General features: G+C 36.7%; 1 protein-coding gene across 3 annotated transcripts in view; it reads right to left on the bottom strand.

Moving 5' to 3' along the window:
* Positions 1-17,532, bottom strand: part of Twz (BTB/POZ domain-containing protein twz) — a 28,057-nt gene extending 10,525 nt beyond the window's left edge. For 2 of the 3 annotated variants that reach the window (XR_011448913.1, XM_070316368.1), the window contains exons 1-3: positions 17,369-17,532; positions 3,397-3,483; positions 2,630-2,833 (exon numbers count right to left, since the gene is read on the bottom strand). Coding sequence is in view for 2 of the 3 variants with exons in the window: in XM_070316368.1 (XP_070172469.1) it covers positions 2,630-2,833; positions 3,397-3,425 (233 nt within the window). In the remaining variant the exon portion in view is untranslated. Of the gene's footprint in view, positions 1-2,629; positions 2,834-3,396; positions 3,484-17,368 lie in introns of those variants that run through there. The other variant, XM_070316369.1, reaches the window with a different exon arrangement.
* Positions 17,533-24,889: the final 7,357 nt, after the last annotated feature.

Here is a 24,889-nt window from a genome sequence, read left to right on the forward strand (position 1 = left end):
TTAGAAACTTGCACATTGCTTCCTCATCATTTTATTTCGCTCACAGAGCTTAAGCTCTTTAAAGCAAGCTGGGTTTTTCAATTTCGGCTTCCTTATAGAAGAAGCTTTGTGAGAGAAATGAAAAAAATATCGAAGCAATGCGTGATTTTATAATTTACACTTTTTTCATTTTTATATATAATTGTTATAGAAAATTTAGAAATCATATTTTAAAGGTAGATAATAATAATTCAAAGTACGGGCTATCACATTAACATTTTTAGAAAATATAAAAACTCATTTAAGAAACACTTAATGAACTTTATTGTAAGAAAAGGTAATACGAGAAATATTGACGAACAGTTTAAAATACATAGTTTAACCCAATATCGCAAAATTTGCGAAAGTTATAAAGTGTCATCAGACATTTTTCAAAAAATTCAAAATTTTATAAAATCACCGATTCTCACCGAATTCAATATCAATCATCCTTTAACAATACTCTATTCATGTAAAAAAGTTTAACCCGATATCTTAAAAATTGAGAAAGTTAAAGGTTGCACAATGTATTCCGTACATATATATGTATACATATAGACATTTAAAAAAAAAAAAAAAAATGATTTTTCAATGTTTTGGAACATTCTAAATACATTGCCGTGAGAAACAAAAATTTTGTCACGAAAATAAAGTATGAGGAAGAAAAAAAAAATATATTAAATTTATAAAAGCAATATTGAAGTACAATATATTTGTATTGATTATACAAATCCAATTATGTTTATACATATATATCACAATTTTAATCTGGATCCAACCATATATCATATTTGTATAACTAGATTTATTTGTTGCAAATGAATCATCTTCATCGTTGTAAGAAATATTATTTTATAATATCTCAGTTGAAACTTTACCAAGATACTCATGATTTTTTTCTCTCGTCCGAGCAAAGAGGATACCTACAGGGTGATACTTCGAGGAGATTAAAAGCCTCTCTATAAGCAAAGCGCAGTTGTGCTTTCACGTTACGTCTCTTTTATGCATAAAGTGCACGGGCGGACCGCAAATAGCCTTTGGACACTGGCCGGGCACGGTAACGGTGTGCCTGATTGCGAGCGATATATTCTCAGAGATATTGCTCGCTACGAAACATCCTGAAGCGTTGTCGATGGTCACGTTTCCGCGATCCGGACATCACGCTCCCTTTCTACTCTCTCGCTCGTTAGAATCTCTTCATGCCGTTTAAAAGTCACATTCCGCGTGCTTTCGCGGTAGAATATCTCCCGCAAAAGATAGATCCAATCCCGTTTTCAACGTACACCCTTATACATTAAACTCCGTTTCCTTTATTACGTACAGAGTTTAATGTCCCTTTGCGAACGTATATAAATTTTTTCGAAAAGTAATATATGTTTCTTCTTCTTTTTCAAAATATAACATGTACAAAGCCCAAATAAATATTAATGGCATAAAATATATGAGCCTCGTTTTTGAATTATTGACATTCAATATTACGGTTTAACAATACAAGTTAGGCTTTTACGATACCCAGATAGCACAAAACATCCTCAGGATCATCCTGAATATGTCCAGGACGGTTCAGGACATTTGTAGGATATTTTAAGATATTATTATAAATATATTTATAAAAATTTAATATGCATACATAATTATTTTTAGTTGTGTCGGCTATTTAATATAATTTAGAAATCTTAAGTATATTATAATAAGTATTAATGTCCTATAAATGTCCACTGGATAATCCCTGGATGTCTGGTAGGATATATCTGCCCTGTCTATTATATTGGATGTCTTTTGGATTTCCAGAGGACATATACATGTGCAATTAATTGTTAACATTAATTTCGTTTAATGTTAATAATTGAATTTGATGCGCACATTTTCATATATCCAAAATTATTATTTATTTAATATTTCATGAGAAATGTTACTGTTCGCAACATTCCAAAAACTTTACAAACAATAGTATTCAACCGCTAGTTCGTTTCTTTACCGCTATGCGACACGCGAACTTGTATTTGAGATTTGGTCATGAGAATTATATAAAGCTTGCAAAGAGCAACTGACAGAAAATTACAAATGTAATTATTTTCTATCAGTTCAGTTTCTGATGCAATCCCAACATAGGGAATTCAGATATTGGATTATTTAGAAAATATTACACAACTCAAACCCGGGAGCCAAACCTAAAATATTCATGTACAGCACGAAAACCTCAAATATTGAAGAACGGTGAATTATTTTTAATATTAGATTTTTAATATTGGCAGTAAATAACAAAACATAATTTTAATTTATATTTGAATTTTAAAATTTGCTTCTTGAAACATACGAAAAATATCCCTAACATATCCTATAAAAATCCTTAGGATGTTCCACAGGATCTCCCTGGATTCTCCAGAGGTTAATATACGGCTATCATTTACTCTTCCTCGGAACATCCAGAGGAGATCTGAGGATTACAATGGAATATCCTGAGGATATCCTACATATATGTCCTGGATGCTCTTTGGACGTCCTAAGGACATCCTTGTGCTGTCTGGGTACATATTACACCTCGCAAACAATATCAGATTTGTTCTCGGTCTATCTTGTATCATTAAGAATATAAGGTACATTCTCTTACTTTGTTAAAGTCTCGAGGGAGGATGTGTATATCGTGCCACCGACGTCGATGTGGACCGGTGCGGTGTACCTCGAAGCGGCCGCCACACAAGGAATACCGGTCATCTTCTGGTTGTAAGTCGGGGCCGCCGGTGTCGGTGGTGTTGGCGACGAGGAATTCGACATTGTGGGCGAGGTGGCTGGCGAACTGCTTGGCGACAGCAATCTGGGAAAGATACTATTGATATTAAGCATCGCAAAATTGTGCGTATACGACTTTGGCTAATTATTCTCTTCTGAGATATTGTATTGCGTTCGGCGATTTTCATGCTACATTCACGAATGAATAAATGTAGGCCATAAATTGGCAAAATTTCCATTTTGTGTCATTAAAAAATTCTCAGCAATTCACGAATTTGTGAATTATTAATCGAAGTTATGATATAAATTCAGATCCCTGATAACGCATTCATATTTTTGGTATTCTATTAAATGCAACTATTGATTATGTATACGCAAATCTTTTTCAAATTGCGCGATTTCAATTTTAATGTTACATTTAAATGTTATAAGTATAACTTTAAATAAAGAGCTAATATGAAACGAAGATGAGCTATAAAATCGCGAATCTTACGTACGTGATTTTATGACATATCGAATAAAATCAAGTCACATTTTGCAATGAGAATTTCATTGATTCATGTTATATAACTCTTTTTTCAGATAGATTTTATTCTAAAACTACTCGTGTAAATTTAAATTTAAATACTCGAATGAAGACTTATTTACCTCATTTTAATTTGAGCGCTAGGGAACATATTGCGTTGCGCCGTCAACTCAGCCTTCGCCTCCTTCCCATCGGCCTCACATTTCCGTCTGGAATTAAAAACATGTAAACGTTATTTAAATGCGTTGCTAGTAAACAAATTTTACGTAAATAGTATGTTGAATTTAAAATACACGAGTAATTGAGCTAAGACAGATACAATATATATATATATATATATTTACATTTGCGATGAGTGACGTAATTTGACATATTTTTTTCATTCTTTATGCATTACTTTTTTCCGATATCATATTTTATCAATTCAATGTGTAGATAGCCAATTTTTTATTCAGCAATATATCGATCAACAATAGAAGTGATTTTATCAAGTGCAACATCAATTTTTCTATCTCCATTAAACTCCATCGTTTTCATATTTTACAATTATACAATATAAAATATTTATTTATTTCTCCAATTAAGTAAAAATCTTGTGTAATGTTTACGATATGAATTATCGGCATTAAAATTGAATTCAACATCCTTTTCATTTGTTCAGTGCTTATGCATTTTATTTGAGTAACGTATAGATGACAATTTAGTGTATCGATCGTCACGACTGCTTTTGGATGGCGATAATACTAGTTTAACAATCCTTTGTTTTTGATCAAACATTGGGAATGTTGAATCGACTGAGGGTTTGGAACATTAACGCGAAATTCTCGTATGCATTAATAAGGCAATTAGGGGCGAAACAATATTTGGCGGGCGTTAGCATACCGGCCGTCCAAGGGTATTCTTTTAAACGCGTTTCCAGCGGAAAGGGAGGGTCCGTTTTGGTCCACGAGTTAGAGGTACCCTCTCGAATTTTCATTACTACGTGCTCGCGAAAGGCCAGTTCATTATTAGCTATTATCCTAGTCTGCTTTTCATGGCTTCCGTAATGCGTGGTTTTTAGAGGCGCAATTAAGGGCATTAATTTTCTTGCCTAAAAAATAATAAAATCATAAGATTTTGGTAATTTTAAAGAAAAAAATTATTGCTCTGAAATATTTTTTTATATTTAAAGAGCTACTATGTCATTCGGGATTTAAAAATATGTCATAATGATATGTAAATTAACATATATAGAAGTCAATGTACAGAGTGGGTCATCTGATATTATCATCTTGATTTAATATCAATATTAATAATATCGATATTTTGCAGAGATAAATATCCCCCTTGAAATCATGTATGTAACTTTATTTTTATGTATTTAGCTCTACAGATATTGATATAAATCGAGACGACAATATCAGGTGACCCATCCTGTTCATTTAAAATGTTGCGAAATTAATTAAAAAATTGCAACGTTCTGTCCTGAAATCCCATGATAATCATAAAATTGAAGAAGGCAAAAATGGGGAGAGATGCGTTTACGATCGCTTCAGCGACTTGTTTTCCATCGTCCGGCGAAGAATTCGCGACGGTCAGGATACCACGGTGAGAACAGAAAGAGAAGGGAGGGGTACCGGTTCTCTCTTCCATCTACCACCCACCCTCGCCCACATCGGTCCGCACCGTTGCGGTGCATCGCCGCGGGAGATGCCGCGAAATGCGATGCAGCGCCTTTTCTCGGCCGCGCACACTGCGAGAGGTCGCCGGGCGATGCTTCTCTACCTGAAGAAGTGGGGAACGGCGGTCGTCGCAAGTCGGACATCGAGTTAAGGAATAGAGCAAGAGAGATGGTGCGGCAGAGGCGGACAAGAGGAAAAGAGAGAGAGAGAGAGAGAGAGAGAGAGAGCAACAACGGCCATCACGGCCGCGCTGACGCCGCAGGCTAATCGCGAGATTTATGTAGGGCTCTATGCATTTACGAGTACAGAGAGACGCGTACTTGCATAATTAACTCGTGTTATTGTTGTGATCTTTAGCGTCGATGAGGGATCGATCATAAAACCGTCCGGTAAGACGTGTCGCCGGAATGGTTGCACACTGACGGCATCGCGGCGAAATTAATGAGTTTTGACGGCACTTCAATCATATTCTCCGTGTTTGAAAGTACGCTCGAATGTCATATGTGGGCGAGATGAAAAATCACTCGTCGTCGTTGGATTAAACGGAGAAACCAACATCATACGGTATAATATCATTAATTTATTTTATTACACAATCCTTTCGAGTTTTTCCTTCTTTCAACGCTTGTTGTACCAAGTTTTCATTAAATCCTTCTTCTGTCTTTCATATCATTTATATCGGTAATAAATAAATTAAAAAGTGAAATATACGTAAGGCAGGAAAGATTAAATAATTTCGATACATTTTTATATTACTGATAAGAGGCGATTGGTTGGTATACGAATGTATTGTACATTACAGTCGATGTACCGAGGCCGCTCGACGATTAATATTACGCGTGTAATTATACGTGTTAAAATCGATAATTAAAATTCAATATAGGAATTACTAATATTTGTAGAAATAATTTAAATAACTCGGTACACACGTCATGTAGCTATTCTCGTGGTAAGATTTAAATCACGATAAGTCAAGATTTTCATCTCACCATTAAATCGTACGTGTTACTTTGCACGCAAGAATACGCCAAGACCTTCGCGTCGCGAATTTAGAAAAGAAATCCCGGAATATGGGGCCCGAGACGAATGTCGTGGTAACGATATATCTGCAATAATGTCTACCGCGACGTGGCAATGCCTCGAGCCAATTGTATCACGTACGCAGATAGTTTTATTACATGCATATACATCCGTATGCGTGCGCTAACGGGATAGGGATAAGTGAGGGAGAGACAGAGAATACATAATTATTGTGTATTATCTATGCGCAACTGCTTGTGTAGCAATGCGACTTCTTCGTTAATAAATTGGCTTTACACGTACGACGATATCCGAGTAATTCTCAAGAGGATACTATGGCCCGCGATAAAGATCTCCGTTCGTGCAGATTCGATACGCGATAAAAATTATTATTGCACAATAAACGATCGGTTAATAATTTAACAAAATAAATAATGATAAATTCAATTATACAATACTTTATATGTAGAATGTACAATATGTATGTCGCTGCGAAGAATAGTTTGCTTCACATAGGACGTTTTACGTTCATCGACGAATATTTTACAGACAGATCCATAGAATTCTGGTTCTTGACTTTATCTTAACAAAAATATTGAAGATAGGAGTCATCATAAGTATTCAATTTTCAAAGTATTAAAATTCTTAAGAAATAAAATTCCATCCAGTATATCAAGCCAAGAAAGAAAATTTTATTATTTCTTTCACAATTGCAATTTAACTTTTAACTAAGTTTTTTTTTTACTTTTAATATAAAAAAGTTATTACCGTATATACAAATTACTATTAAAAAAAAGTATCAGATCTAAAATATTTTTCAAAAGTGCAACGTTTTCAAAAATTATATATTCTAAAATTATACTTCGATCATTGAAAATCGATAGCGAGATTCGAGCTGCCTATAATTTTGTGCAACACGTGTGCGCATTGACAGATGTCACGTGATCGTCCAATGTATCCGTGTTACTTTAATGACGACTGTATACAAAGTAGACTGTATTAAAGAAGAGAAAATCTAAGCTTTATGAGTAGTCTGTCTCTAGATAAGGCACGTGTCCGACGTCGCAGAGGCGAAAAGCGTTTCGCCAGGCGTGAAAATGCAACGTCGTCGCCTCTCGAACGTCAAATTAGAAAGGATTGCGCGGCAGAGGGATAAGAGACGCGGGAGGGTGTAGGTGATGCAAGTACGCGAAGACGTCGTCCGCAACGACACCATGATATTCGCGTTATTACCCGAGGCCATCTCGAAGGCCACCTCTTACCCAGATACAGTTCTGATACGCACACGCGAACGAGAGCTACCACCGACACGCTGCAAAACGTATAAATTCGCGCACATGCGTTAAGGAAGGTGATCGTAGCCCGAAGATACGAGATGAGGCGGCTCACGCGCGTTAAGAACGCGCGCGTGCACGATGTCGTGCGCAGAAGAAGGGCACTACTAACTTTACGTGAACGTTTAATGGCCTGGAGACGTCGACGTATGCAAATTTAAAAGCTCTCTCTTACATCGGGCGAACGATGTATCACCGCAAAAGTCTGCTACTAGATGTGAAAACGAGCAAATTTGTAACGCATTATTTTACAGAGAAATTTGAAAAGCTTGTGTTACTTAGAGATTACGTATAAACGGTATAATAAATGAAATATGAAAAGGATTATAATTCGATCTTTAATTTTATATATATTTATTTAAAATTCATAAATGACGGAGTAATTATTTGCGAAAGAAGAAGACGAAGAGATAAGCTCTCGTATATAAGTGTATATCTCTTGTAGAAATTAAATTAAAATAAATAATCAACGAATACTTGCATATAAATACGCGCGAAAAAAAAGGAATTACTTTTCATTTGGCAAACAGCTTATCTGATTAGGAAATCAGTATGTGTTGAGCGAAATGTCACATTTACGCAAATTAACACGATAAATATTGAGCTTTCTTAATAAATTTTTAATGGATGGATGGTAAATTTTAATTACTCAAACTGTTCTACCAATCATTTCGAAAATCTGACATGTTTATATTCGTGCGGGTATAAAGCTAAAATAACAGAGATATCAGGCGGAATCATAAAGTGATATGAAATGATATCGCATGCGAATTCATTTCAGACCCAGCCGACAGATTTTCCTCTGCTGATTTCATTATGTGGGCCAGTCAGATCGGCTCTCTCTCTCTCTCTCTCTCGCTCTGAATAATATTTGTAATGGAGAGCCATTTGCGAGCTCGTACGAACGTTCGCGAACCGCAATGTTATTAACGTTATAATCTAGAAAATGTAATCTTTGCGCCAGTCAATACATCAGTTTTCTCGAAATAATTCGATATCATAAATACATTTTTGGATTTTTTCTTTAATCCGAGTCTTTTTAATCTATCCTCTAGTAAAGATATCTGATAGTTTTTCTATAAGATCCTATATAAAGTTGTCATTTTTAGTTTTTTCAATATATGTACGTGCGAATGGTGCGATATCTTTATACTTGCAATTAGGTACTGGTATTATCTGGAAAATAGACCGATTCAATTGCTAGCGCAATATCAAAGTGTTTTAGTTAAGATTTTAAAAGTGATCCATTATTTCCGTATCATCGACACATATCATCGAATGCTCATAATTTTATATTGTGAAGGAATGTGCAGGAAAACAAACATAAATGTAGGAGAAAAAATTGATTTGGGTGGAGTTGCATTCCACGAATATTGAGGACACGGATAAGATGAGGATTGCGATAAATGTAAATTGGAAAAGAAATATGTAAAATAATGCAAAAAGAAATATTGCATTTTCTTTTTCGTAAGTAACATTAAATACTCGAAACGTTTTTAATGCTGCAGATGAGTCACAGTGTCAAAAACATTATTAATTAGGAATATTATTCGGCAAATATGATATTATATACGGTATGGTATTTAATTAATATAATATCATTGAAATGTGTAAGTATAATATAGTACTTAAATGTCTGAGAATTTATAAACGTTATTCGTAGAATACCAAAGCATCGTCGCTGTGTGTGTTTTATTGTTACAAATTTTTACTGTTAAAAAAAACCTCCGGCAAACGTTAATATTAGAATAGAATATTATTCTCTTTGCGAAGAGAGAGGAACGCGTGCTTATTTAGCTGTATTCGTTGCAATTCACGCGAATGTTTCACAGAGTTTGCACCAATCTCTGTCACGTTTCGTAACAAAATACTATATTCCCAGCTTTGCTCGTCCTCATTTTATACATATGCACACGCACATGTGATATGAATATTTTTTATTTAATAATCTATAAACTCTTAATAATCCATATATATAGATTCCTATATTCTGCCGACACTATAAAATATATAACTATAAATTATTATAAAATTTTGGAATAATACGTCGCGTTTATAGGTAAGAATTAAATAAAGAGTTCGTTTATAAATAATTGCTCGAGAAAATTTCTTTGTTTTATGAAAAATCTGATAATAAGCCGCAAATCAAGTTATAGATTTACTTCATCTTTCTCTCTTTCGATTGGTTAACATATTTATTCGCGAAACTGCGTTGTCCCGATAAGTGCGTTAAGTCACTGCAACGCAGTTGATTGATGGATCGTTTCATTCCTTCGACGGGATTAACAAAATTATTTGGTTGAACCATTTTGTTGACCGAACATGTATAATTTGGTTTTATTTAATAAAAATTATGTTACTGGAAAGAAGTTAAATGTTACATTATCAAACTATTTCGTTTGCATGGAGTATCTGAATAAAATTTTATCGTTGCGATAACAAACTCATCCGTCTCATCGCGTTCTAAATAATTTGTATTTGTTACTTGAACTAAATCGTTTAGTATTAGTTGAATATCGTAATCTATATTTTGCGCATTCACGTGTCACTGTGCAAATCAATTGTTATGTAGTATAGTGTGATGTGCAGTATGCGGTGCATCTTCAATCATGGCGGATTCATCTCGTCCGAGAAATACTGATTAGTCTCACGTTAACGACGAGAGAATTGAAAAGATGGAGAATATAATCTGTATATTTTTTTTTGATCGTATGACAAGAGACAATAACTATCAAGTAAATTTCTTGTTGAATATAGATAAACTTTGGTTGATGTAACAAAAGCAAATGTAACTGCAGTTGGAAAATTTCGTAATACTAACACGCAAATTTGATTCAGTGAAGAAAATTAAAATAAAAAACAACCAAAAATTTGATTTCACACAATTAATAATTTTGTTCACTGAACCAAATTTGTGTGTTAGTATTACCAAATTTTCCAACTAAATTTTTTTTGTTATATTAATTAAAGGACTTCTTTACCCATATCCAAACAAGAGATTTAGTTGATTGAAACAAATTTTATTTCATTCAACAAAATGGGTCTCTCAGTGTAATTAACAAGAGACATTTAAATAGCATATTTACTGTTGCACGTTATATAAAATAATGCAATATTTTTATTATAAATTAAATAAAGCATACGGATTAAGTCGATAAACATTCATTATGTGCGATATTATTATAATATTTTGTCTCCAACATTGAAAATTATTTATTACATGACATAATATGCATATAAAATAACGTTAAAACAATACGTTAATGTATTAATATTTAATGCTTACGGCATAATAATTTTAAATTATTCTTAATATGAGCACATATACATAATGAAATTTTTGAGATGCTTTGTGATAATCTGTATTTAATTATACGGATAATTTGTTATATTTTCAATTAATTAAAGATCAACCGGGGAATGATACAATAGGCTTTTATGTGTATGAAAAAAGTATCATCTAGAATATCAAAGAATCATAGAATTTTATATATGAGAATGTTTTCTAAAATTAATTATTTTGGAATTAAACGGATTTTTGGAATTTAATTATAACGAGCACGTTCCTACGTAGCTTTATGCATATTATTTCCAGTCCCGATTCACGAAACTCCTCGTTACATTTGATCCCGAATTACGTTCCATCATACTTTTGTTCACATACAAATCATGTTTATTTATACTTGAAATTTCTTGTACTTTTTATATCGTTCTATTGACCGCTGCGAATTGCCTCGCGGAAATTCAATATAATTATCGTTCGCTAATATGTTGAAAGCCGTTTGAACGGCTTGAATTCAACGAATAATCGTTGCCAGAGAAAGCTTTTATAACATTAATTGTTATCACAATCGAATGCTACTCGCCAGGCGTCATGCTGCGAGCCACGCGTTTGTGTGTGAGCATTGTTAAGGTTTTCAGTTGCAACGTATGTCGAACCTATGCCTGTTTTCGCGAACGCGTCCTCTTCCTTATACTCTTATTTACCATCTGGTACTTCATTACCGGAACGTCCACTCGTCGGATACAAACGATAGACGGACGTGAATAGTTGTCGGCTACTGAAGAATCATTAGAAACATTACGCGTGCTTGTTTCAATCAGTAGGGCCACTTGTTACCCCCGATCCTTAGAGAGCGACGAGGCTGTTGTTTTCCCAAACGATAATTGCGCGCTTCGTACTTGGCTCTTTTCTGGCTGTTTACATATTGGTATATTTAAATACATTTTCAATGTCCATAAATTATGGTCGAACGGGATAACTGTTTTTTATCGAGTCTTATGTATATTAATTTAGATTTATCTATATGTTCTTTACAACACGTACTCAATCTTCTACTTGCAGCAGCGAACTTGTCAAACTTGTTCCGCAACGATTCGTCGTAAAAAAAAAATATATAAGACACGTTCAAGATAATTATCACGCGAGTTTATACATATGATACTTCATCGCGACGATATTTCTATCTCGTTTGTCTGTGCTTGAAAACAGAGGGACAAATATCTGTCATTCGATATATTCGTTTCCCAGATCGCGATTTCTCGTTACACGTTGATATAAAAATCGAGACGCTAAACGCATCGTCTTTAAACCCGCGCCGCGGGTGCTTTTATCTCGGATATTCGCTTTTTATAATATTATTTCATCGAGTGGGTATAGGGCACGCGAAGGGTACAACGCTCGTTTATCCACGCGCGGTCCACCAACCGCGGTGTAAATCTCTCTTTGCGGCTCTCTCGGTGTGCCTGGTGGCACTGGCTCGTATACAGCCCGGTTACAAGGGGCAGGTATGTATCTATCCACCTACCTACGAGCGGCTGTTGCAAGCGTCGTTACTTACGACGGATAACGCGAGGTATGTAGGCACGTACCTGCTCACACATACATGCATACAATGCATACAATGCATACATACGGGGGGCCTGTTCCGTTGCCGCGGAGCGGCAAGCAGGCACTCCCGACACGCGCCAATGCATGTCTTGCTCCATTTCATCCTCGCCTATTCCCACCGCTTACTCACCTACTTGCCTTACGAGACGGAAACTCTGACCGAGACGACGTGCGGACCAAACGAGATAGGAATTTCATACGCCGCGAATGCGAGTTATATTGCAACACGTATGCATTATACTCTCTCGTCTAACCAGATGTATGTTCGCCCAGCGCGGACAGATTTAAGAAACGCACCGCACGTCGCGGAAGCGTATTTTGGTACCAAGTGCTCTGTGTCTTTTCCTTTTCAGGATTATTAATTATGAATCTTTCAAGAATTTTCTTCAAGAAAATTCCTAGGATAGGTTTATTGTTATTATAATGTGTCTCTCGGAAGAGAAATCATGTAAATTCTTTTTTTGCTCTTCCAAAAAAAAAAAAAAAAAAAAAAAAATAGTTTTTTCACGTACCATCACGTTCGGTAATTTAGATTAACAGAACATATATATATGTATCAAATTTTGTTTTTCTTTTTTATTCGTCAAGCAGTGTAAATCTTGATAAATTACTATAGGTTCAGGTGTGAATCAATGTTTTAAATTGATAAAGTTATTTTTAAATTGAATTACATATGCATTCACTAATATATAATAACGAGTATAATATATATAATAATTTTAATTAACATGATATGGTTTAATTTAGACGGAGAAAATTTTACAGTACAAATTATGTGGAAAAAATACGTTCCCTTTTACAAAATTTATTGTAAAACTGGAATATAACGATATTAAGATATTATTTGTGTATCAGAATATGTGAATTACAATATTCCTCTGTAAAATATAAAACGTATATATAAATATATATATACACTAGTGAATAAAAATATTAAATAGCATATATGATTTCCCTTACATGTTACTCTGTTTCACGATTGGAAAAATTATATTGTAACTTTTACTATAATATTTTCTCCGTGTAATTCTTTGTAAATTTAGGATGTGTGCGAAAATAAGCGCGGTGGTATTAAACGCAGAGATCAAGCGCGTTATAATTGCAAAGTAGGCTTTTAATTAATTAAATTACGAAAAGTTATTTATATATCGTCGTACAAATTTATTTTCCCTGCGGGCCGTATCCATAAATAACGCATTTCCAGGAAAGAGTAAATTATCTCGAATTTTAACTGTGTATATTTTATTTACATGAAGCTTTCTACATATATTGCAAGCTTAATGTAATCAGCGATCGGAGAAATTTCATATATTTCGTATAATAACAAAAGTATATGCGTGATTGATCATTTAGCGTTTATATTGAATATTTTGATATTTCCCTTTTTTTAATATAAAAAAATATTAATTTACATATTTTATAAATATATTAATTCTTCGTCTCTCTCTCTCTCTCTCTCTCTCTCTCTCTGATGATATATTTTTATTCTTAACTGACCATTATTAGAAAGAAATAAGAAGAAGACTTTATATACAAAATTGATTAATTATATACGGATAATATGTATTTTATCTTGTTCTTTCTTTTGATTAATGTATCGAATTAATCATCGTACGCTATCTCCTCAATGACAGCGTCAATGTGAAAAAGGAAAAGAAAAAAGGTTTGCCGCGCGTTCAAGGTTTGAAATTGAATTAAACCGATCAATTCTTTTCGCTGCGTAATCTTTAATATGACATATGTAAGACAGAAGAGAGTCCGATTTGTTAAATCGCGCGACAATTAAAATCTACAACATCATCAAACGCCCAAAGATAGTCGTGGAGATCCTGATTTCTGTCGGCGATAAACGCGATTCGTTTCTTTCGATTTACATCTCCTTATCAATGACGTAAATGGATCGCAGTGCGACTGATCGAATTAGGACTTGTAAGAGGGGTTGATCGGAATACGCGAGCGTTTGTTCGCTCAAACATATATACGTACGTATACATACCATACATATAACATTCGGGGCGATATCTCGGACGAGGCAAAATATTTACGAGAAAATTTCGCCGTGGGTGGCGCGCGGCTTCATGAATAATTTCGGTCCGCCAGGAGACTCGTCAGCCCCGAGCTATGTGCTCGGGGCTCACGGTTCTAATTACGGCAACTGCAGAGCGCGCGTCTGCGCCCCCGGCTATCCCTCCAGCCGGTTTCCAACCTCCCTTTTCCTATCCCAGCACAATTTCCACAGAGCCCACATCCGTTCTGAAATGCTAGCAATCCTCCTCCCCCTCCGGCCTCTCGCTTCTCTCTCTCTCTCTCTTCCTCTCTCGCGTTCCGCATGCTCTCTCTCCCTTTTGTAGCTCGAGGTGTACATCGACTATTACGTTGCAACCAATTTTTGAAAAAGTTTCTACAATCTATATATATATGTATGTATTTTTTTTTATAGTTTTATGTGCGTGTATTTCTCCTGCGGAGAGATAAATGGAGTTTGTATCACATTTGACTGTGTGTATGCAATTAACACAATTAATGCGATATGTCATCATTTATTAATGCTATGTATGAGTTTCAATCATTTCAGCTCTCTTTTTAACTATATTACAAAGATTTTACGTAATTAAATTACACAATTGTGTTTTATAATTTTATTATTTGTATTTTTAATTATTACGTTTATTCGATGCGCGAAATTGTTTTAGCCGAATAGTAAAAATTTCATCATAAACTGAAGTGAAGCTGTTATTTGCAACCGCTTATTAATTCGCAATGATCGCGCTGAGATATCTAGAGGGAAATGAAAGCTTGATTCAAATAAAAGCCCATGTGATATTAATCATGTTATGATTGAAAATTGCATCGCATATCAACTAGCTAACTACAAAATTCATTCGATCATTATTTTACTCCGCGTGCGAGAGAGATTAAAATTATATAATTATATACAATATTATATGTATATATATGTGCGGTAAGGAGAGGCGCACATTTTCTTTCATTTTATTTATACCCTATTTATTTTAATTTTAATTCTTCGACTTGTTCGATTTTTAGCCAACTATTGTAAGTATTCAGCTACTTTAATAATGTAATTCATTTACTTCTCATGGGTTCCATAGCTGATTGTGTCAAGGGAAGAAGAGCATCGATCCATCAGTCATGAATCTTGATGAAATACGAGTGCCTTACAGATTGATCTCACACAAAAATATTTAAGAGTGCCATATATATTTTAAGAAAAAGAATATATAATTATCAAATATAATTTAGAAATATCATTTTTTTATAGAGGATATTGAATTAATCTTTTTTTATAGTCCTATGTCTCCTCAAACTATTTTATATCGTTCAGTGGTGTTAATTTTGATGATGGTGAGGCCATTATTTCTTCGATTTTTGATTAGATTATACAATTCGTCTCAATAATGTTCAATTTTATATCAACATTTCATATATTCTCCTCACTTCTTTGCATCAAGCGTGATTATTCGCGACGCGAAATGCATAATTGATCGTAAACTATTGTTCGATGACGAGGGAACGCAACGCATAATTGAGCAATTGCATTGTCCTGTCGTGTTTCTACATATGCATTTCTAAAGGCACCGACAAACCCCTCGCGCGCGCGGACACGTCTGGCATAGATTAAACTTTCTTTATCCGCGGTGTCGTGAGATCAGATTGACTTTCTATCGAATCAACTTTAACTCAATCGTATAAAAATGCCCCACGAACGTGCGCGTAGATGATTATCCCAATGTCGTAGCATTTTCTCGCAAAGGAAAATTACTGCAACAGGCATTTAAAAGACGTCACAAGGATGTCTAAAAGATTAAGCCCTTCAGTCCTAGTTCTAAAAGAAATGAAACTCTTGGCGGGAGACTAGCCAAGAAAATACATACAGCTTGTAATATATATATATATATATATATATATATATTGTATATATGTGTGTGTGTGTATTTTTGAAAAAAGATAAGAGAAACGATATAATTAATTAAATTATAAATTTAATTATAAACAAAATAAATTATATAATAAGTTATACGATATAAATTATAGGATAAAATATAATGGGAAAATAATATCTCTGTGCAAAAATATTGTACAAATATTACTTAAAGTTTGTATTTCATTATTTTCTGTAGATAAATTCGTGAAGAACTTGAAATCATTAGAAAATCATTAATCATTAAATTAAGATTAAAATTAATCGACCAGTTAATCAAATATGTATGTGCGTCCTTTAGATGCTTGTTTTATTTTGATAGATACTTAATTTTCAATCCCCAGAAATATATTATCTGTTCTTATTGTTAAAATTATTTTCTACTTTCGTTAGGTTACACGCAAATTTCCTGTGTGTACTAGAATGATACTTATGTTAGCCGCACCTCGCGAGTTTCCAGCGACATAATTAACTAAGTGAAAGTATACCATTTCCATACGTGAATATCAGTTTGTCACGCGATGTTTCAGGTACCCTATAACAACGAGAGAGATAGCTTTTTCTAGACCTTTTCCCCTGTCGATGGTGTACGATGATGTATTTGCTTTATCCGGAAATCTTCGACCAATGAACAACAGCGAAATTTGTAAAATAAAAAGTATTTCGTAAAAATGTGTTAAAGCGCGTGAAATTAGAATAGGCTCGTAATATAAGTGAACGTTCTCTCAATGCGAGACTACGTAACATAAATGATTGAATAATTGAGATATAAAGCTCTCCACGTATAAATTTGCACGACGACAATTATATTCTCGGAGCACACTTGTGCGACAATGTAAAGAGAAAAACAGACTTACATGATACGTCCTTGTCGATGTCGCGATAATAATTCTCAACGTTTAATTATCACGTCCAAGCTTAATGTCATAAAGCAATCATAACACTGGTCGATTGCAAATCATTGCGGCTCGAGTCGCGTGAATACGTTACTTTAATCTCGCGTACTCAACTTGCTCCTCGCGATTTCCGCATACGCAACGTTGAGGATTTGCATCTCGACGATTTATTAATATTCACACTTAAGCACTTTTATAAATTTAGCAATTTACCGATTTATCTCAAATTATTGTAGATCTCGCGAAATTCCAATTTGTTTATAAACATTCGCGCGCGCGTTGCGTATTTAATGCTATATTATTTACATACATAATGGAATAATAATAAATCTCGTTGAACTTTCACACTCACCGTTTTTGACACGTGGGCTCCAGGTTGACGGTTGCTCTCGTGTTCACGGCTGCGGATTGGGGGAACCCTGGGGTCCCGTCGCGGTACGCGAAAACTTGTCACTGTCTACGAAACACCTTCTCGCGAGCAGCGAGAGCTCTCCTGTCACGCACTAGACCACGTGGTTGCGTTCACGTGTCAAGGGACAAAAGTGGCGCGAGCCGCGCGCGCGCCACCGCGGCTTTCGTTGCACTGCGTGCGTTGCGATCCTCGCGCTCTGATCCCGCTACCACCACCACTACCATCACCACCACTACCTCCACCGCTTCTACCACCACTATATCATCGCCGCTACTACCCCATCACCGTCACTACCGTCATCTCCACCACCACCGCTACCTATTCACTATCCTTGTCCCTCTCGTTCTTCCTGCCAATCTGCATCGGCTCGTCTTCGTCCCGCGAGCTCGCGGCGTTTCGGCAAGCGCCCCGAGCCTGCGACGATTCTCTCCACTCACCCGATGCACGCTAGTTTCAACCCCCTCTCGTGCACTTTAACCATTTGTAAGAGGATATAGCGATGTCCGATACGTTTATCATTTTTATATGTGTTTTCTATGTGCGTGTAAAAAAGCTTAAAGTCGCATAGTATACTGACTTTTAAACTTATTTTAAATCTTTAATCTACGATGCTGCATAACTATATTTTATACTTTATAAATATATTCTATATGTGTATATTGTTATAAAGTTTTTTAGATTTGACACAATAGAATAAAAAAAAAAATTTGACATTAATATATTATAGATATAACAAAATTATTATATTTTATAAATATATTATATAATACATATGTGTGTGTCTTTTTTTAAATATACATATACATACAATCATACATATTAATGTATAAATAGGAGAGAGGAGAGATTACAAAATAATTCGATAAATATTACATTGGAAAATGATGATTTATTTAAGCGTAATCCTTCAGTTGATATAAAGCCATTAATTATTCACATTTGCGGCATTACATAAGTACTGAGAAGAATAAATAGACGATAAGTCTCTTGATCGTATGATATGACCTTTGCAATCGAGATGCAATCGAGATTCGCAACATCGGTCATTCGAATAGTATTATACGCGAACTTTAATAACCAGAACTACATCTTTGCCATAAAAACGACATGTAGCTCGATTTATTGAATACGATAACGCAAATGGTAATGGTCTCATGATAGAAATGGCGCGATTTAGATCCTTTTCTTATAATAAGCTTTATGGCGGCATCCGTGGATTTAATATCGAAAGTTGACGTAGACTATCGCGAGCGTTGCTGAAAATACGCGATAAAATCGGCGATATTATCTATACGAGAATAATCCTCAAGATTAAGAAAGGGAGATCCGCGCGTGCCGACATTGTCGCCGAATAACCGAAGAAACATCCTCAACATCAATCGTAGATTTCGTCGTCTTGTAAAATTACAATTTGGTACCTCGTCTGTACGATTGGCCATCGGCTATCGCGAGAATAATGGAGCAGTTGGCGAGAGCCGATATAAGTGGGAGCGAAGAGGGGGGAAAAGGGGGAATCGAGCCGGGCTCGGGCCTCAGTCTCTGTCTCGTATTCGAGGTGCCTCGAGGCCAAAACGGCCACGGCCGACAACATCGTTCCAGAATGCCCCGCGGGCACTTCCAAACCCACCGGACGATGTTGCTCGCATACGTAAACGCCAACTTCGTCAGGGACAAAGTGACGCTCGCATATATCGCGTTGACCCCGGCCAACGCGGGCAAGAAGAGAAGAAAGACAGAAGGAGGAGAGGAGAGGAGAGAGGGGGGGAGGGGGAGGGATGGAACGAGGAAAAACGCGACGATGGAAGAGCGAATTTACCGTTTCGAAGACTTATTGTTAACGTTTCGCCTGAATTCGGGCGTTCGTGGCCTCGTTTCTGTCATTCGCTTTAGGCAATATGCCCGCAGGGCAATTACGGGGCGTCCCCCAAATCTCCTCGATTCCCCGCTTATGGGAGACGCGTAGCAAGAGGAGGAGCTGTGTCCGAGCATTCATACGCATGTTACAGTCGTGTAACTATTATACATATATATCACGCGGCATTTGCATTTGCGAGTAAAGTCGGTCGGATTTAAGAAAATTTTTTTTTTTTTTTTTTTTAATGGATATAAAGTTGATTTCTTTCCGTGGGAGAAGCGTCAAATAACATTCTATCGTTTCATAATAAATAATAATGGAAATGATCTTAAGAAATTTTTTTTATTCTTGTTTCACACATGATGCTTTTGTTAATTTTTCTCAAGCGAAGAAGAAACGCGAGACTAGCAAGATTTTTTTATTATCTTCGATTAATAATATTCTGTTTATTTCACGCCTGGGTGCGAGAAGACAGATGTAGATACCCAATCCATAGAGTAGCTTATTATTTTCCTGAAGTAACAAACTCCGAAATGGATTTAGCAACATGACAGGCAATATTGTCCATAATGATGCATTTAACTTTTCTTTCACCGTTAATAAATCTTGTATAAAGGCAACATTATTGTTGTAACGCGACAGCGCTTTTCACACGGCGACAAATTAATTTTCGAAAAAGCTTTAGAATCCGGAAACATCTCCGTAGAGATCGTTTGGGGGCGAGCATCGCGTCGTAATTAATTAGCCGGTGGTGCGATCGCCGGCAAGCGGCGCTTACATTTCGACTCGCTTGTAGCGGATTCTCGTAATTCTCGAGGCAAAAGGATATCCCCAACGGCGAGAGATGAGATGCGAACAAGGAAGGAAGGAAGGAGGTTTTGCGGAGGAGGACGAGAGGGAGAACAAAGATGGGGGAAGATCACGGGATCGGGGAAGGAGAATGAGGAGGATAATGGTGGTCACATGCCCGCGGGCTCTTCGCGAAGCATCGGGGAATAAGAGGAAGACGAGAGGGGTAAGGAGGGGGGGGGGCTACGCGTACGCGTTCCCGAGAGAGAGAGAGAGAGAGAGAGGAAAATAATGCGATGTTTTTGTATCATACGATATACACAGACTCTCTGGCGGACCGGTATACGCCCGGAGCATTCAGCGGGATGTAACGAGAAGAGTCCGAGTGTTGCCCGCGGGTCCACATATTTTAGGGAGAGGAGCCTTCTCTCTTTCTCCTCCTTCTTCCCCCCTCCCCTCCCCCTCCACCCCTACATTTCTCCTCCCTCTTCACGTCCTGGTCTTCTTCGCCCCCTGGTTTGAACCTAACGTGTCTCTGAAACGGGTCGTGCTGCGCCGAAGGCGAGAGTTCCGCTTCTCCACCGTCTATCCGTCCAGCGTCTTCTTATTCTTCACCCATCCTCTCTTCTCCCCCTCGACCCGGCTTGCTTTTCGTTGTCTTTTATATTTTTTCTTATTTTCTTCATATTGGCGATCTTTATAATATAAATCATCGCGCCACGTGTATTAATATGGACTCAGGATCGATTCCTTCAATCAAAAATTCTGCGACATCAATTCTCTTTAATGAAGATCGAAGGGGGAAAAGATGGACAATCGTGTTTATTAATAATATGTACGTGGTCCTTTTCGGTTTGAATATTAAATCTCTTGGCGTACACCAAGATGAATTTTTAAATTGATGAATATCTGTCAGAATTAAAATAGAGTTAATTGAGAAGCGAGATTGATCTTTCTTTTCTATTTATTGTATATGATATTTTTAAACTCAACGCGCGCCCCGTAACTCTATAATTTCTAGAGTCGAAAATTTCGACAATAGGTAAATGTGCGTCACATATGAAATGTAAGAAGAAACTCTCTCTGCGAATCTCTATATGAAATAATCCCTCTCGCTTCTCTCGCCCGATACAATTTCTGTGAGAACTCGCTAACGCGCGACCTGCCAATCAGTTTGTGAGATCCAAAGTGGATCTCTCTGCCGTTTCTCTTCTTCTCTTTTGTCCTCGCGGGCCATGCATCGCGTTCTGCATGGTGCAAAGTACACGTATAACACAACGGCCATACAGGTTGCGTTCCAACGAGGGGGAGGTATAGTCTGAGCGGTCTTTCTCTCCGATGGTTACGTGACCTCCGGTGGGTGTATGTTTAACCTTTTCGATGGCAGTCGGCAGAGAGGAGAGTTTTAGCCGACAGCCCCCCCCCCCTCTCCCCTCTCCCATCCTCTGCCACCATCCCTCCCCTCCCCCCCACCCCTATTCGTCCCCCTTCTCGAGTCGACGATCACCCACGCAAGCGAATGTAAATTACCGGAGGCTGTGAATCATTTTTAGAAGATCCCAGACGATCCCTGCGGTCTTTCTCTCCCTCGCTATAGCTTACCTTTCATCTCCTCTCTGGTCTCTCTTTCTCTCTCTACCTCCTACCTACACTCTCCTTCTCGCCCTTTCTTTTCTTTAGCTATACCTTCGTCTCTCGTTCATCCGTTCCTGCCGTCTCTCCGTTCGTCCTCGTTTATCCCGCGCGAACTTACGTAAGATAAGAGAACGCTCCCTGAGAAAGGTAGGCAGCTCGCGTAGATGTGCCGTGGGACGCGCTCCGGGCCTCGACTCCCACCTAGGCATGGATCGGACCCCGCTAACAATGCTTATTAAGCGTCTCCAGCGGATCTTTACGAATCCTGGAAGATGAGACTTTGTGCTCGGTAGAAAGCTGAAATATTCTCGATCGAAACGCGCGCATCAAAGCGCTTATCATTTATGCCAATAGCGTAATGCGTTTATATCTTTTTGGAGACTTATTAGTCTAGATTTGAAATACCGTTTCGATATATGGTATATTGCCCGTTTCATACAGTGCGTGTTACTTTATTGCAGCACGTTATGCTCTCAATTAAGAGGATTATAATTTGTATGGTCAAATTATTTTATATGAGGGTATCCAATTTCACTGTTATTAGTAAATTTTATAATAGAGACTGTATAAAGAGCGTTAGATGCTTGACGAAGCATAATTAGCTACGATACTACGGGAATTATTTTATAGAATTAGCTAATTGCACGCATTATAATAAATTTATGAATACGCATTGTTGATTTTCCACCGATTCTCCAACGAGAGTGTCTGTTGCGATTAATCGTGATATTAGAAGCATTAAATGCACATCGATGTATCGTATCGCTTTTAAACGATCTCAATTACTGATTCCCTCTCTAACAGAATAATTGTTATTTTAATATTTTAATTAATAATTTAAAAGAATCTAAAATTAAGGAAAAAAAAATACATAGTTCAAAATCTCTCTAAAAATATATAGATTTCAAAATCTACCCTTTTACATTATTGATTATGACATATCTGTGTGAAGTCTTTCTTTCTATCTCGTGAGATGCTCGATGGTTTAATTTATATGTCGGCATAATCTAAGCAAAACCTCAATAACAGCATTAGCAATGAAATTTCTTGTAATGTCATTTACAAAGAAAGACGTCGCGTACAAATACCACAATTTAATAAAGGAAGATTCTTTACGAGAGTGAAAATTATAGCGTATTAATACAATGTTGTTTTATAATTGCCATGGGATATAATATTTCAAATCATTCACGCGATTTTAACGAGGAGATTTAACCGCAATTAATCTCCGAGAGACTCTCGTCTAATAACTCTCCTATAATCACTCCATTAAGTGCCGTTGCTGGTCCACCGAGTTCTTTCCACGATTTTATGCCTCTCTCCCTCCCTCACCCGACACTTTTGCAAATAAGATTTACATGCGAGAATTAAAGTTTTACCTTTCCCTGGATGTGCGTGGCATTCCGCAGTAAAAGTCAATACGGTAATAAAGCATTTGGAAAATTCCCTTGTATATATACATACACGATAACTCGTTGCCCGCGAGCGTCGCGCTAAGCAGAGCCTTTCGATACTGATATTTTTCTTTTTTTTTTCTTTTAATTTATTCCTCACCGATGGTGTCGATAGTTCGAATCATCATCGCGCCATACGGTCGAAAACGTGCTATTAAGCAATAAAAGATAATCACATGAGGCTCACGAAGATAAGAAGATCGCGGACACTTGAGTGACACGTACTACTTATCGTTTTCGATTAAATAATGTTCGAAATAATTTTCTTTATAATATTCATGATATTACAGACGGAAAAAAAAAAAATCAAGCATCGTTCAACAATGGAAATTACGAAAGAGGAAGTTCAAGTACATTTTGATCCGCAAATTGCTTTTCCTGGGAAAATCGATAGCTCATAGATTGAAATTGAAACTGAATCAGCATTACATCCTTTGGCTTACAATTAGGACACAATCATAGCAACGGCAGTGTATTTTGAAATTGTTTATACTAACGTGAGAGATAAAAACGAGAGAACAAAATACTATCGTCTATTCGTGATACAAAAGAGGGAAGGAAGGACATCGTGCTGGACCGTTTCTGCTTTCCTCTCTTCTATCCGTCGGCATGGTCCTGTAGGCTTGTTGGCAACGAGTCCCGCGGCAACTCGTGACAATCGTAGAGATCGAGCGAGACAGCAATACGAGAAAGGCGCTGGTCCACATGCTGGCTCGCGGGGGCGTTCGACCGCTTCGAAGCACACGACAGAGGAGAGACACGTGGAGCGTCGAAGGGGAAGGGGAAAGAGAGAAAGAGAGAGAGAGAGAGAGAGAGAGAGAGAGAGAGAGAGAGAGAGAGAGAGCGGGATAAGATGAAACGAAGGTGAATATATGGTACATCGCGGAGGTTCGCGAGGCAACGGAGCTACGCCAGGTGAGAAAGAGAGAGAAAAAGTGCTCGAAGCATTGCTGAAAAAAAAAAAAAAAGGAATACATCCCTTCCCTCTCCCCTTCTCGTCCGTTTCTATCTCGCTTTCTCTTTACGACTTTCTCTTTCTCCCTTCTCGGCCTTCACCTCTCTCTCTCTCTCTCTCTCTCTCTCTCTCTCTCTCTCTCTCTCTCTCTTTCTTCCGTTTTACTCTCATTTTCTCTTTCTCTCTGTTCGTTTGCCTCTCACTGCAATTAGGGAATTGCCCCAGGTATTTTCGTATTCAACGCAATGCAACCCATGGCTGACATGCATTGCCGCGACGATGGTAAAGATGCGCAATGGGTTATTTTCCATATATTGTTTGCGAAAATGTGGACTCTCGAATTTCGCTGAAGGGCTAAAACGCAGGCGGTGCGTTATTATTGCCGTATAATCGGGATGTGATCGTTTGACTTTCACAAGAGATATTTATCGTTGTAACATAAATGCATTCTCGTATTTTCATTGTCGTGATACATATATATATACAAATGAGTTCGATAATTTTATGTAATATTTCAATCGATAAGAAACGCAATGAAATAAAATATTGTAGTATGTCGATTGTGTAAGTTTATGATAAGAATCATATATGAATAACTTACTTACGTTTACCCGAGATAGAAGCATCTATCATGATAAAAAAAAAAAAAAAACTTGCTGTTACAAAAATTTATGTATTTTATTTCGTTCGATTAGCAGATATCTAGGTATCATTATAAGTATGTATTTAAATTGCGAGGAAATTATTATGAATCATTTTCAATGATCTCATTT

Source organism: Polyergus mexicanus, unplaced genomic scaffold, assembly GCF_030449975.1.
Source record: "Polyergus mexicanus isolate NDT 795.1 unplaced genomic scaffold, iyPolMexi1.0 SCAF_3, whole genome shotgun sequence".
In the NCBI taxonomy this organism is placed as follows: Eukaryota; Metazoa; Arthropoda; class Insecta; order Hymenoptera; family Formicidae; genus Polyergus; species Polyergus mexicanus.